This window comes from Phallusia mammillata, chromosome 8 (assembly GCF_965637545.1).
Source record: "Phallusia mammillata chromosome 8, kaPhaMamm4.hap1.1, whole genome shotgun sequence".
In the NCBI taxonomy this organism is placed as follows: domain Eukaryota; kingdom Metazoa; phylum Chordata; class Ascidiacea; order Phlebobranchia; family Ascidiidae; genus Phallusia; species Phallusia mammillata.
The window spans coordinates 8,229,519-8,243,675 of NC_137259.1; the positions used below are offsets into that span (position 1 = coordinate 8,229,519).

The 14,157-nt window shown below is 34.8% G+C and overlaps 2 protein-coding genes across 4 annotated transcripts; both read right to left on the reverse strand.

Annotated features, from left to right (window-relative positions):
* Nucleotides 1-382: 382 nt before the first annotated feature.
* Nucleotides 383-3,015, reverse strand: LOC145204192 (phospholipid scramblase 2-like). Of its 3 annotated transcripts, XM_080076655.1 has the most exons (9): nucleotides 2,843-3,003; nucleotides 2,619-2,745; nucleotides 2,458-2,517; nucleotides 2,271-2,335; nucleotides 1,987-2,120; nucleotides 1,806-1,910; nucleotides 1,397-1,536; nucleotides 1,274-1,332; nucleotides 396-845 (listed from the first exon to the last, which is right to left on the reverse strand). In XM_080076655.1, exons 1-9 carry the CDS (start codon nucleotides 2,864-2,866, stop codon nucleotides 819-821), a joined length of 741 nt encoding a protein of 246 aa, XP_079932781.1. In that variant the 5' UTR covers nucleotides 2,867-3,003; the 3' UTR covers nucleotides 396-818. The 3 variants fall into 3 exon arrangements, with proteins under 3 accessions (XP_079932780.1, XP_079932779.1, XP_079932781.1); XM_080076654.1 differs by having other exon boundaries at nucleotides 383-1,332; nucleotides 2,658-2,745; nucleotides 2,843-3,015; XM_080076653.1 differs by having other exon boundaries at nucleotides 385-1,332; nucleotides 2,843-3,011.
* Nucleotides 3,016-5,002: 1,987 nt separating this feature from the next.
* On the reverse strand, nucleotides 5,003-13,614 carry LOC145204190 (transmembrane protein 45B-like). The gene is made up of 7 exons (XM_080076652.1): nucleotides 13,454-13,614; nucleotides 12,021-12,144; nucleotides 9,054-9,230; nucleotides 8,604-8,735; nucleotides 8,276-8,449; nucleotides 5,513-5,640; nucleotides 5,003-5,067 (listed from the first exon to the last, which is right to left on the reverse strand). Exons 1-7 carry the CDS (start codon nucleotides 13,612-13,614, stop codon nucleotides 5,010-5,012), a joined length of 954 nt encoding a protein of 317 aa, XP_079932778.1. The 3' UTR covers nucleotides 5,003-5,009.
* Nucleotides 13,615-14,157: the final 543 nt, after the last annotated feature.

Genomic DNA, 14,157 nt, shown 5'->3' on the forward strand with positions numbered 1-14,157 from the left:
AACTATATAATGTTGTTACATTTTTCCTGAGTTTTACTAAATATCTCTTATTAATAAACCTATCCATCCCTGTCAAAGCGTTTACACGGCTGTGGAATTTTAAATTTGTAAAAATAAAAACAGACATGCATTACAGTGCAGAAACTTATTGTTTTGGAGGAAATTAATGAAAGTTTGGAAGTTTATTTTCTATAGTAAAACTGTTGTCCTGTGTCAGTTTTCCTTTCAATGTTGCCTGCTTTTGGTTGATTATTGTTATCAAGTTAGAACTATCAACGTAAAACCTTTACTCACTACTGAACTGAATTTCAGTTTCGGATCTTTTTTATTTACATTTTTGCTAATGTTTTTTATGAATATGTTTTTTTTTTCCTTTTCTTAACCAATGTTTTTAAATTGCTCCATACTTCAGTATAAATTATGTTTTTTTTTTATTATAATCAGCATGTGTAAATAGCAAGAGTTTCTTACACAATGATATCCAAAATTTGAAACTGCATTTGTTATGATTGGTTGCAAATGAATGCTGAAGGTAAAGGAATCAGTTGCTAGGTAAATGTTATAAATCAGAAACACACAGAAAATAGTGCTGCAATAGTTCATCAACATAAACACAGCATGCAGATAAGCAACATGAGATAGAACAATAGAAAAAATACACACTTCTCAAACAAGATGAAAGTAAAGCATATCAAGTTTTAAAACAAATAGTAAATGTACATCTGCTTTTAATCGATGCATATGGTAAAATTGAAATGTAAATAGAGTTATGATTTGTCATGCAATGTATTGGCCATTAGTATGTGCACTCCATTTTTTTATCTTGATCTGTAGAAAAAGCAATCCTGAAAAAAGAGAAAACTACAGCTTTGATGTGGAATCTTATGCCTTTGTCATGCTCTTGTAATTGGAATTTGTACCCACATGTAACCAGCTATCAAATCACTGTGTTACATAAAGTACTACCCAGTTGTTTCAGTGACAAATCAAAAAATCTATATTTCCAACCTAGTGTATTTGGGTTATTCAACTAATTGTTGGAAAAGTATCACTTCATGGATCACGGGGATAGTGATAAAATGCCTAGTGATTCCAGAAAATACAGCAAGTCTGTTAAATTAGCATAACAAATGTAATAAAGCTTTACTGCCATTATAACAATCTCTTGGCAAGTGTGACTGCAATGCCATTTGGATCAACCACTTGAGGTCTTTACAACCTTGTAAAACCAAACATTCCATAGGTGGATACATAAACTTTCATAAATACTTACAAACAAGACTGCAAGTCCAATCAACGTAGTCTTTATTTTGTAATCTGCATCACTAGGAACTTAACAAATCAAGTACAACAGAGTTAGCTATTCCAATTAAAGACGTTTAACAGTAAAACTTACATTTAACAGTGAAATTGGTGCCAGTAGCGGTAGCCTCTAACATAAACTCACTGTAGCATTTGATAATTTGACCCACAACAGTTTCCTCATTTTGTTTAATTGCACCAGTTTTGTGTGTTACTATGTCAAAAGGAAAGTCCCTGTAATTTTTTTTTTGTTAAACCTGTTGCATAAATTGGTGTGAGTGTACAGTACACATATACAACATTGCTTCAAGAGAAATATATATGTGACTTTATATACTTATTTTAAAAGTAATTGCAACTGTTTTATTATCACATAACATTTTGAAATGCAATGCCATCTTTGGAAAGAACTGACTTGAAAAAAAAACCAAGGCTTGGGCTTGACATTCAACATAACCTGTGACATTTAATGACCAGGGTTGTTCAGAAGTTCACATACTAACCTTGAAACACCACCACCTTTTACCACACAACATGGTCCTTTTACAACAAATTTTGAAGTGTTGTATGCATCTTTCACATTATAGTGCCGGCTGCAATTTGTTTTTCTAAAATTTTAATTTTTTTGTAATTTTGTAATTAGTCTATTATTCTGCATTCTTTCTTATTCTTCACTACACTTACAACTGTGAAACTTTGCCAAGGGTTGTAAAATCAGCAGTAGATGTTGACATGTTAATCTGGCAGCAACCTCCTTCTCCTGCACAACAACAACACCCTCGTGTCCAAGTAAGAGGTCTACGTACTATGAAGCACACCTATGTACAAAAATCTGTTTAGTAGTACTTGTTGAAGTGAAGTATATACTTATTGATGTTGTTCAAATAAAATGTTGCCTTCAGATGTACACAATTTAAATTCCACTAATTAATACAAAAAGGTAACAACTACTTTGAACATATACTCACTGGCCCATTTTCAATGTGAAATGACACTTGATGTTCATAGGTTGTGTTTTCAGCCATTTGGAAACCTAAATAATATTATCTGACATTTCAATGGCTATAAACATAAACCATGTCATTCAATTACAAAACAAGTTTAGGATTTTTCTAACATAAAACATCAGATAAGTAAAAAAACAAACAAACTTGCCTTCCGTTCCATAAAACAATCGTTTGTTAGCTTTATCCTTTATCTCATAATGATGATTTCCTAAAAATGTTCCTTGTCAAGCTTGTACAGAAGTCTTAATTTGCTATATTTGTAATTAGTAGGACCTAACTATTTATCAAAATACTGCCAAAAAAATGTACCATAGAGCCTTCTGTGAAGGTGAACTTCTTGCAAATTACCAAGAATAGCAGCTAAATGATCTTGGCCAAATGAACCACCCACAGCTTGTTCATATGATGGAATAGATGCTGGTTGGGTGGTTACTGTCTGAAATGTAACAACAATTAAGTCAGAAACATTAGAATCTGTATTAAACGTAATTTTTTATAAATACGCTAAATCGCTTTTATATAGTAATAATTACCTTGGATTGAAATTGCATTTCCATTTTTTATTTAATCAGTGTTCTCTATAATATAATGGTTATTAACCGTCGTCAAACTTGAATACCGGCAGTGCCACTATATAAACAATATAGTCGCTCTGATACCAGTACCACACTATAAACTCCATCTCTTTCGTGCGCTTTGTCACGAAACTACGAGTCACATGACAATCGTTGTCAACAAATTTTCCGGGAAACCCCTTTATGGAAAGTTTCAAGAACTGCGATGAGCGTCGTTCAGCCAGAGCCAAGTTGATATAGTGCATTTGGTCTAGCAGAGATATTTAAAATTGATTATTTTCACAAAAATTAAAACATCATTAGGCAATCAGAATAAAAAATATGATTTGACAAAACCAAACATTACACAGCAGAACTTAACATTTTGGCGGGAATTTATAAAGGTCTGGTGCGAAGTTTTCGTAAAACGTTTTGTAGACTTTGGTCTTGGCCCTCTTGGGTTCGTTGTCCATTCAATGTTGCCTGCCTTCTTGTCACTTCTTTTCTATTTCTCATTTTATTAACCTGGATATACAGAAGTTTAAAACCGGAAAATACTTACAAGTACACTTTATTTACACTGACATTTGGTACAGCATTTCAAATTTACTGTGTGGTACTAACCTTCAGTTTTGTGGAATGTACTATTAGTTTGCTTTTTCTTGCAGTAATTTCTGCAATACATTTGAATATTGAACTGCCAATGCACTACCATGAGACAAAACAGCCGTGTTATAACTAATAGAAACATGTAAGGTAAATTGAGTCAATATTAAGCAGTAACCAGTGTGCAGGTAAAATTTTTAATAGTGGTCTTAAATTAGTATGAGGCTTGTTTTGTCCGTCACAACTGACTCCTTTAAAAAATATTGAGCCCTGTTTTTTTCCAGCCATAAACTGAACTGTCTAAGACCAAAGGTAATTTGCCCATAGTGTGTTTTACATTTATTTTTGTGGTCACATACCATTTACAGGTTACACATTGTCCCTGCATACCACGACTGGTTGCAAAAAAATATATTTTCAATCAGACAATTCTTATTTACTATTTACAGCACACTGTAATGCATAATCTGTATCTGCTTCCTTTTCAACAGTCAAATAATGCAGGGCAAAGTGTCAGGTAACACAATACTTCATGGTCTTTTTGACCACTGTATCCACTTGCAAGATTACTCACGAGCTCAAACATTCCATTTTTATTTTATTAATGTTATTAGTAAGTCCCAAATACACCTCTTTGTCCTATTTAAACATAGCCTTTCATAATTTAATTCATTCTTTTGTTTCATCATTGCATAAAAATAATGGTTGGAATTTAAGCTGATTACAATGCACCTCTGCACTTGTAGTACACCCTCATTTCCCTGAAAGTAGTTTGTTATAGGCACAGAATTATTTTCTGGATATATAACGTACCTATTAATAATTATATAGATTTATCGTTTACACAAATTTTAGGTAGTAGTACCCAGCTAATTTTTTACGTGATTTAAAGTCAACATAATAGTTGACATGCAATCCAGCATTTGAAGTACAGTTGTTTTATGAGAGGATAAGCGATTTGTATGCAGGAAAATTATAAAATGCCAAAAGGTGTTCACGCACCACCAGAAATGCCTTTATGTAACACCTGTTGGGAACCACTGCCTTAAACAATATAAAACAGGAATATTGTTCTGTTTAGTTTTTGATAAGCTAGTCAGTGATAGACATGTGTACTTCACTTTTCGTAATCTTAAATAGATTACTTTGCCTGGACAGGTAACAAAACTGTTTTATTTTTAACCAAAAAATAAAAAGCGGATGTTTTCTACAATAACAGGTGCCTGTACTTCAACAAAGTGTGGTGTTAATTATGGTACAATAATGTCAATGATTATTTCATGTACAACTTCATCGGTTATACTGGCACATACAAACCGAACTCAAAATGATAATTGCTAGAACCACCAATTTGGTTGTTGTTTAATCTCAGATAATTATTTTCTTGCAGTACTTTTGTTTGGAAGAATGCTGTTTTTTATCTACAGCGACGATTTTAGCATTAATACGAGTATATGTACAAGAATACCTGAAATGTAATATATGCATTATATTGCATTAGAAATGAGTTTTTGCATAAATTGTTTATTTTTTGTTGCTGTCATGTGTAGGTTGTTTCTCGTGCCATTAGAAATGGTGATGATTCATCTTTGGTATTTCTAAAATAACAAAGCAGTGTTTTAAAGTGGCAGTCTGTCCTACATACTTCAAATCCAATTTAAACTTGGATTTCAGTTATGTTTAAAATGATGCACCAACACAAAAAGCAAGGCACACAGAAATGGCTTTGCAATAAGCAATAACATTCAGCTTAAAATTGCATATTGTTTTTGCATTAAACTTTTAGCAGTACAGCATTCAGTAATTATGTGTAATCACAAACTAGCTATTACATGGAATAAAGATGGAATAATAAAGCATCTTTGTTTCACTTTTAGTTGATTTAATTTTAGTTTTGTAGTTTTGTGGAATTTTATTTATATGCCACAAAGCAACATTTTGTTGCATCGACTTGCATATCATTGCCAAACTTATTTGCACAGCACTAAACCAAGCAGATATATTACACAGGGACAAAGCTGTAATGGTGGATTGGTTTCTTACCCAATTAATCGTTTGCCACATGGTGTCACTGAAGAGCCTTCAAGATCCAGTTCGTCACTTGAATCGTTTGAACTGCATAATTGCATTTCGGAACTTTCTAGTGTGCGGTAAGTTCCTTTTTTGTAAAACTAGAAAACATTATACTTTTTTGCCCTTGGTTTCTAAAGTATGCAAAAGGTAAAATACTTTTTACCGAGTACTGAATTAAACGAAGGCATACTTTTAAAACATTACAACGTTTTGGCAAAATTTTGAATTTTTTATGGCAATTTTATTTTTAGTTCAGCTACACACTAGATCCATGTCTCTTTGTGCGGGTTCTATCTTTCGTTGCACTGCTTTCAGAGGGAACGTATATAATGAGATATTGGGTAGCCTATGTGCGTTACGTTCACTACAAATGTTAAATTAAGCACTCTGTTTACCGAGCGCAATAACGCGTTTATGTCAAGGCAGTCACATGACCAACCGACTTAGGTCAGGTGACTCCCAGGACAACTTGTCACGTTTACCAACCATCCTTTCCAATAGCTTGTTTATGCTGTTGTCTTAGGTAAAGTGCCAGGCCCGGGTAACGGGCTATTTATGCTCGGTAAATATTTGTTAGCAAAGCTTTTCCACCTTGCGCTCTCGTGAAGTAACCTTTTGCGTCTTGATGTATCATTCAACTGTTTGCTCTACTGATCCTTCTCAAAATTTCCATGCGCACTTTTTAGATATTAGTTCTAACTGATTAACCGTGATATAATTTTGGGGGACCGCGAAGCGGTTGAAGTAATTCTATAATCTTATTTAGCGTTAGTTTGTGCCACTGAATAAGTTTAAATCAAATTAGAATTGAGAATCGAGTGTCTCCGATAGCCTTTATTGAGTGACAACTGTAAAAATGCAATTGTTCGCGCACAATCGTAATACTTTTTGTTTTGCCTGTGATGTCTCTTCGGATGATTATTATGCGCAATTTTGCATAACTAGCTAAAATCATGCAATCAACTTTCGTTTTTCTGAAAAACACATTCCAGCTTAAGGACCGCGAGCCCTCGAAATAATGGCAAAGGGACCGTTTTGACAAAATAATGAATAAGTTTGAGAACCACTAGATTAACCTGTTATAAAGCAGCCCTCGGTTTAAAGTTTTGTCGATTTTAACGCTTAAACGAGTATAGATATAATTTCAAGCGATAGGTAAATAAATACAAAACATCATGTTAGTTGTATGTTAAATAAACGTTGATTAAGCAATTGCAAAACGTGGGACGACGATTTGGTGTATTTTCGTTGGTGTAAGCATGTTCTCAACTTTATTTCTCTTGCTTACCCCCTGCATATATATTTTGAAAATAAATTTAAAATTTATTTATTGGTTCCGTTACGCTTGTTCTGCACGAAAAACGGCCCCATGTATGTTAAATGTATCCCTATACTTGAGAACTTCAACGTTGCGGAATGATAAATAATCACATTTTTATGCTTCGAAGATTCAAATATACGTATAGTGTTATCAGTATACGCGTTGTCCAAACATTGATGCCTGTTCACCGGATTACCGCATGGTCCTGTGATGTTTTCAAATATTTGTCGAAACCCGGCAATCTGACACTGACATCGTCGCATGTTTTGGTTGGGATGACGATATTGTCGCATTATTTTGAGTTTGTTTCCGAAATTAGAATTTCGATACATTTATGAATTTCCTAAATAATCGCTGTTTTAACTACACAGTTGTTGTCATGTGTTAAAGTGTAAATCAGGAATATCGCAAAATGGTGCAAGTAGTAAGGGCTTTCCACAAGCCAGAAAATAAGCCGCCCCGTGGGATATCACAAAACACGTGGGGATGTAAAAATTAACTTGCTACAAAATTTCACGTTTGACAAACTTTGGTTGTCAAGTTGACTAACTTATCCGCGATATCCAAAAATAAGTTGGTGCTATATAAATGTAATATATTTAAACATTGGGTTTCTCGCGAGTTTTGACTTTGAGAGGTGATAGCAATGGTTACGAGGTCAGATAAATATACACCGTTGCCTTTCTCACATTTATTGTATGAATCACATAAATATTCCGCCTATTCAAGGTCTCTTGCTGTAACAACTAACATAGTTGTTGCCGAACCACATTTATAGGCAGCTTTGTGGCGATTGGGCGTGGCGATCCTTTGTATTCAAACTCCGTTTATAAAGTCCGCTGTTTTTATAGGTGAAAGGTTGCTATTGTGGTATATTGGCAATTCAAGTTTCAATACGGTTTATTTTCAATTGTTTGCCATTTTTAAGCAGAATGGTGTTTAAATCGATGATGTTTATCTAGTAAATACCTTTTGATCTTCAACAAGCTATAACTGACGCGGCTGACATAAAATTGTCAATACCCTCATTACTAATCATAAACCAAGGCCTATAATCTGTTTATAACAGGAAAATTTGCATAAATGACAAAATATCAAGAACTGATTAATTTGTATGAAAATGGGTGTAACCGACAACCAATTGAGCATTATTTTTTTTGCTTCGTCCCCTTACGAAGAGTGGAATTGAACCATTGTTGTTGTTTTTTAAATAATCCTGAACTTCAATGTACAAAGTAACTTTAAACGTTGTATGGATTTGAACCCATAACTAAACGGTTTGACGTTTTGTGTGCAACGTCGTTATGAAAACTTAGGCTGTTTGTGTATATGTTTACTGTTAGTCCACGTGTTATAGCGTTGTTTAAGGCTATTAAAAGTTTTAGTTACCCACTTCCTAACCACCAACCCACCTTAATACAGAGATACTGCGATAAGAAGATGAGCGCTAGAACGCCAAGATTAAGGAAGATGTGCCAACAAAAGAAAATGGGAAGAACCATTTGATTTAACATGTCCTCTGGATCCCACTCACGTCCCTTCGCCGGGAAGAGGATGAAGGCAAGGTGGAAAAGCCAACTTCCGAGCTGTTACCGAAATGAAATTGTTTAAAATTGATATTTTATAATCTGAGCAAAAAATCAGAGCCAGTATATTTGTGTAAAACAAGTGCTATTGTCATCATGGTATTTTATATATCAGCACAATTAGTTGCAGTCACAATCAGTAGTTTTCCGTTACCTGCATAACTAGGACAGTGTGGGCCCACATCAATCGTTTATCATATGGTCTCCATATCTCAATTGTAAGAACGGCACACATCATTAAACTGGCGTAGAGCAGCAACTCATGCGCTTCCTGTTCAAGTTCTTCCTGTGATATGTGCATTAAATTTTAATTCTATGCAACAATTTAAACCTTTGATATTAGCATGATCTTTTGTATGCATACAATTAGTTTAAGAATGTGTGTGTTGTGTTTAGAAACTTTATAAAGTTTTAGACAAAAATATAAACTTACATAAAACCAAGAAATACAATGTATATGATTATGAAACTGGCAAACATATAGTATTTACATTTGGTCATGTTTTTCCATTTGCTTCCAATGCTGGTAATATAGCAAACAACATATGCTCTGTGACATGTTCTTCGATATGCCATGGATGTCTTACATAGTTGGATAAATTACCTTGCCATGTCGGTGATAAAACAGCAGCAAAGCTGTGATGTAGAACGCCACTGCGACCCCTGCCTTCTCCAGAGATATTACACGTTTCTTCATCGTTTTCTGGCTAACGATATCGATCACACCGCTAACGGCAAATGACATGTACATTGTAAAATGTTGCCACTCGTTAAGATACTCCTGTGCAAACATATAAGGGATCGGCGTTATTCCCTTATCGTAAACACGGCTTGTTCTCTACCATCCCATTATTATGGGTCCCCTTCCCTGAAGGGGACACATATTGTTTTTGTCCGTATTTTTTTTTTCTTTTTTTCTTTTTTCTGTCTAACGCTGGCTTGTGAGACGCGTTTGGTCAAGAAAGAGTGCTCCAAATTTATTCGCATTTACAGAGATGTTAGTTAATAATCCCAATTTGATCCTCCTGAAGTTTGACCCCGATTGACCCAGCGGTTCACCCACAGGCCCCCAAAACGTAAATTTTTTGAAACGGCTGTACTGACTAAAGTACAGCATCTAGGATTTTCATGCTTTGTTGTTTGGTGCAATGTAAAGTTTTTTAAAGAATTTTGTATCTTTTTTTCGGATTCACCCATTTTTTTACCCTTTAAACCCCGAAATAAACGGTTTTAGTTTTAAGGCAGAAATACATGCCCTATGGTGCAGAAATATTCGAAAAAGTTAACAATTGTTTAAGCAGGATATTCGTTTAGTATTTAAAATTTTGCCAGTTACCTTTACAATCCATAATATGTGTACGCTATCAGTCAGATATAAGTCCCAAGGGAGGAATTCACTGGTTTACGATTAAGGCGGCAGAGCGGGAGTGCTCAGCTTGACGTCTGGACAGACGTTTTACGAGACAGTCGTTTCGGTGATTAGTAATCAGTTTTTTTGTATGCAGCAATGCTGTGTCGTTTTATTAAGTTATCACGCGCATTTTCAGTTTTGGCGCAGGTTTTACACCTAAGACATAATTCGAACTCGATAAACGTACTTCGGTTTCGTTTATGTCAGGCAAAACATCGTTGATCAACATAAATATGAAATTTAATAAACTTAACTTTTTTGAACGCCGCAATAAATGATCTTTAAATTCTCGTTGTCAGCTTTGCCGTCTCATAACCATGGGTCACTAAAGGTCAACTTGTAGGCATTGCAACACCGTTAGGAATTTTTCGTGATAAATGTTTTTTTAAATGCTCGTTGTCAGGTCGGCCGCCGCATGACCACGGGTTATTTAAGGTCAACTAGTAGGTATTACTAACACGAACTTTCTTTCGTCATAACGTAGCGTTTTTTTGCAACAAATTTAGGAATCAACGCTCAAGGCATGTATAAATTAGGTTAAACGGTGTTGTTGAACAGTGCTATTGAAAACGGTGTCAACAGGTCAAACAGTCGTTTGGCGTGTGCACCCTGAGAGGTTACTACAGGTCAATGGTTTTGCGAAACAAAGTTAAATAAAAAACAATTTGTTATGTGTACACTTGTAGCAAATTGCTTTTTAATTTAAAGTGTCTGTAACACAACTGTTACAGCTTTCTAGAAAAAAATGTGTTTAAGCAAGAGAATCAATTGAAATTATTTGTTTTGTTCTTTTTTTAGTATTTGTAATTATATGACAATAATAGTGCAAAAAGAATACCAACAAAAATTTTTTATTGTTGGGTTAATGCTTTCTAAAAATTTGTTCCTAAAAATCTAAAAGTCACCGCAACGTTTGTTTACCGTAAATCTGCACAAACACGCGTGTGGGGACCCATTAGTTTTTGTTTACAAAAACAATCATATGTGTAGATCAAATGATGTGTATAGTAAATTGGTAAATATCGTATAGAATATATAAAATGGAAGTATATCAGAAAGCCACCCTTCTAGTTATTTGCAGCATGTTATGGTTTTTGCGCTGCTGATTCGACAAGGAGATTACTTTAAGTCAGGGACTGCACGCCTTTTTTCTAGTTCTAACTCCACCGTAAGTTTCAAACCTAAAATGTTTTTTACGTTTTACTGAAAAGTGTCATCCTATTTTTCGTTTTTGGGCGTGTTGTTAGAAGGATACATAAGTAGACAATCGAGGAAATTGTTGTAAATATACTTCAACATTTGCTAAAAATTCCCTACGATGCTATCTTAAACACTATTTGTTATTTGTAACTTGATTTTAAGCAGGATTTTTGTAAGGTATAATAGCGCAGAAAATGTTTTCGTTAAAATTAATTAAATTCAATGATGGCTGAATTAAGAAATGTTGTATTTGCTCTTAAACGCAATGTTCATTAGTGTTTAGTGTCAAGACTGACAATAATTGATAAGACACGCCAGTAGATGTCGGATATGTTTGATCACTTTCTCCGCTTTTTCAGGAAGTCAATTGTTTTTTTCTTGAAAACAAATTTCCAGCTAACAACACCACATTAAAATTTACCACATATTTGTATCCAAAAAGCATTCATGACAGTGCTCGTCTATAGGTTAAACTTTAAAGTCAAAAGCGTTTACCATGACTGCGCAGAATAGTTATTTTCCAGTGTAGTGTTGCCTTTGCTCTACTTTGCCAAACCATAGCGACTTGCGACCTGAGCATAATTTAAATTCCTTCACATGACGATTTATTTTTAGCATACGTTTTCAAGTTCACCTGCGGCTTGGCTGAATTACTGTGGGTGGCATTAAAACGTTGTTTAGAAGAGGTTGTACGGTTTATCTCCACTTGCGGCAATATGCTGGTTTTTTATCAACGTTGCTAAAGTGCGAAAGCGAATGTTGTTTGATTTTTTGCGACCAGTGGGAATTGGATTTGCTCAAATAGTTTCTTGTTGCTTACATTTGTCCGCTTTAAATGACTTTTCAGTGTTTAAGATGAAGTTATTAAGTTCAGAAATAAAAATCACCAGGCCAAACCTTTTTTACTTACACAGAATTAAAATCAGATCAAATTTCCGTTTTTTTTAATTTAAGTCTTACCCATCTTCCTGATGCATTTACCAGGTGAAGTTTGTTTGTTCCTGGTGGATAAAATAACTCGGCCATGGCAGCTCCGAACCCGTACAATATTTTAAGAAAGGCATCAACTGGAAACCGCTTAATTCTGAAAAAAAATGTTGTTTATTCATAACCAATATTACGTTAGCCAATTGGTGCTTAATTCCATACTCGCATTGTTGGAAATATTCTCCACCACACTACAATATTTGAACATTTTTCGCAACTATATAGGAGTAACTAAGGATGAGAGTATCGTTCTTATAAATAAATGAAAAACTTACACGTGAGCGCAAAAAAACTTTAGAAGAATAATTGTGACACATCAGGTGAAGATAATTTTATCTTTTGTGTTCTAAGAGTTTATTGTTGAGTGAAAGAATGGGTGTTGGGCTTTCAGAAAGCTGTCAACGATTGTGTACGTCAAAGCCCAACCCTTTTCATTTCGTGTTGGCAGAACTTCATTAGCAGACTGTGGCACAATTCAACCACTATCGTGTTGGCCTCATCGTTTTAGCCCCTGGGCTGGCATGCCATTACGTCGGAGCAGATGTTTTCAAAGGCAGTGGGCACGGAGCTAGTATGGCTACTCAACCGTGAAGTAAGTACAAACACTTCTGCCCGACCCTATCTTACAATTTTGTAATGTAGGAACTGTGTGTGTTGTGCAATCCTCGTTGCACGAGGTTTCGGACAAATGTCTGTGAATTGGTGATGTTATGATGTCGTCACTACAGCGAGACAAAACGATATTTACCCCCACCACCTTCTTATTATTGCTAAATTTGAAAATAGCATCTGTCCTTGAGATGGTAAATGTTGACCATATTATTTGTGCGAAAGTCGATCCAAAACTCAATGTTTCATGGCACTTTTAGAAGTAAAACAGGTAAGGACAAACAAGAAATGACCTATATAAGTGTGCAGTTTCGTTTAAAGGTCGAACACAAACGAACTTTAATCTATTATGTCTATTGTTTTGCACGAAGATGGCGTAAGATGTTGCAATCAGGCGCATATGTTTACAATTTGATTCATCACGATCTCAACAGGGTTGGTTGGTTTTGAACTTTTAATTCGACTTCTCTGACATACTGCAGGCACCCAGTTGTTTATTAATGTTTTTGCTGACTTTAATTTTGTCCTTCGATACGTATTTATCCGAAGTTGTATGATACCGTACGTTTTACACGGACAACTTGCCTTTGACTGAATAGCTTTGTCAAAATTTGGTCGTCTATTTTTGTCTGATGTTTAATTGTCTTTCATACTAGTATGTATGAAACTTATTAGTTATTACGTATTGGTATGAAATCAAGTCGATATAATTACATTGAATAGAAAGTTACAAAATTCGTCTTTTCGGAAGCCCGGAGAATGCCCATTAATAGACACGTTATTAACATTTTACTTACTTGATATATACAGTTCCCAGTTTGCTCTTTCCTTTCGTGTCTTCATGATGTTTAATCTTGCGCCCCTGTAGTAGATGTTCTCTGGCGAATTGAAAACAAAACACAATGCCGAAGGAATAAAACGCCACACCTGGCGATATATGGCCTTCAAAAGTTCCCATATTTTATCACAGTACTATGGCACCTAACAGCAAGAATGTATGGCACCTAACAGCAAGAATATTGAGGTTAAATTAAGATTGTTACGTGAGTGAAAAACAATTCGTAATTGCGGAGTGCTGGAAATTTCGTTAAAATCGCTTGGAATCGCACGTTTTCATGCGTTTTTGAGAAAAAAGTGTGCGTTTAGTGACCAGCGTAATTTTTTCACTATTATCAGCAACCACTCACGAAGGCCCGTTTGACCGAATGTCCCCGTTTTTTTCACAGAATATTTTTGAAGTGCTATTGTCCAACCATAAGCTAACTTTTCTTCTAACGCTAAAGCGAGCTTTTGCTGATAACAAGCATCAAACCGTTTAACTGTTTGACACGTTTGGTTAAGGTTTTACAATTCCAACAGAATTTTTTTTGCGCTTGAGGTATATCTGGTCTGTCAATATTTTTTTGGCAAAATACGTCCTCAGAATAGATTTAACAGCATTTTGAATATATCAGTCTGATTCAACTCATCATAAAATAAAAGAATTTGTGTTTGCCCTTTT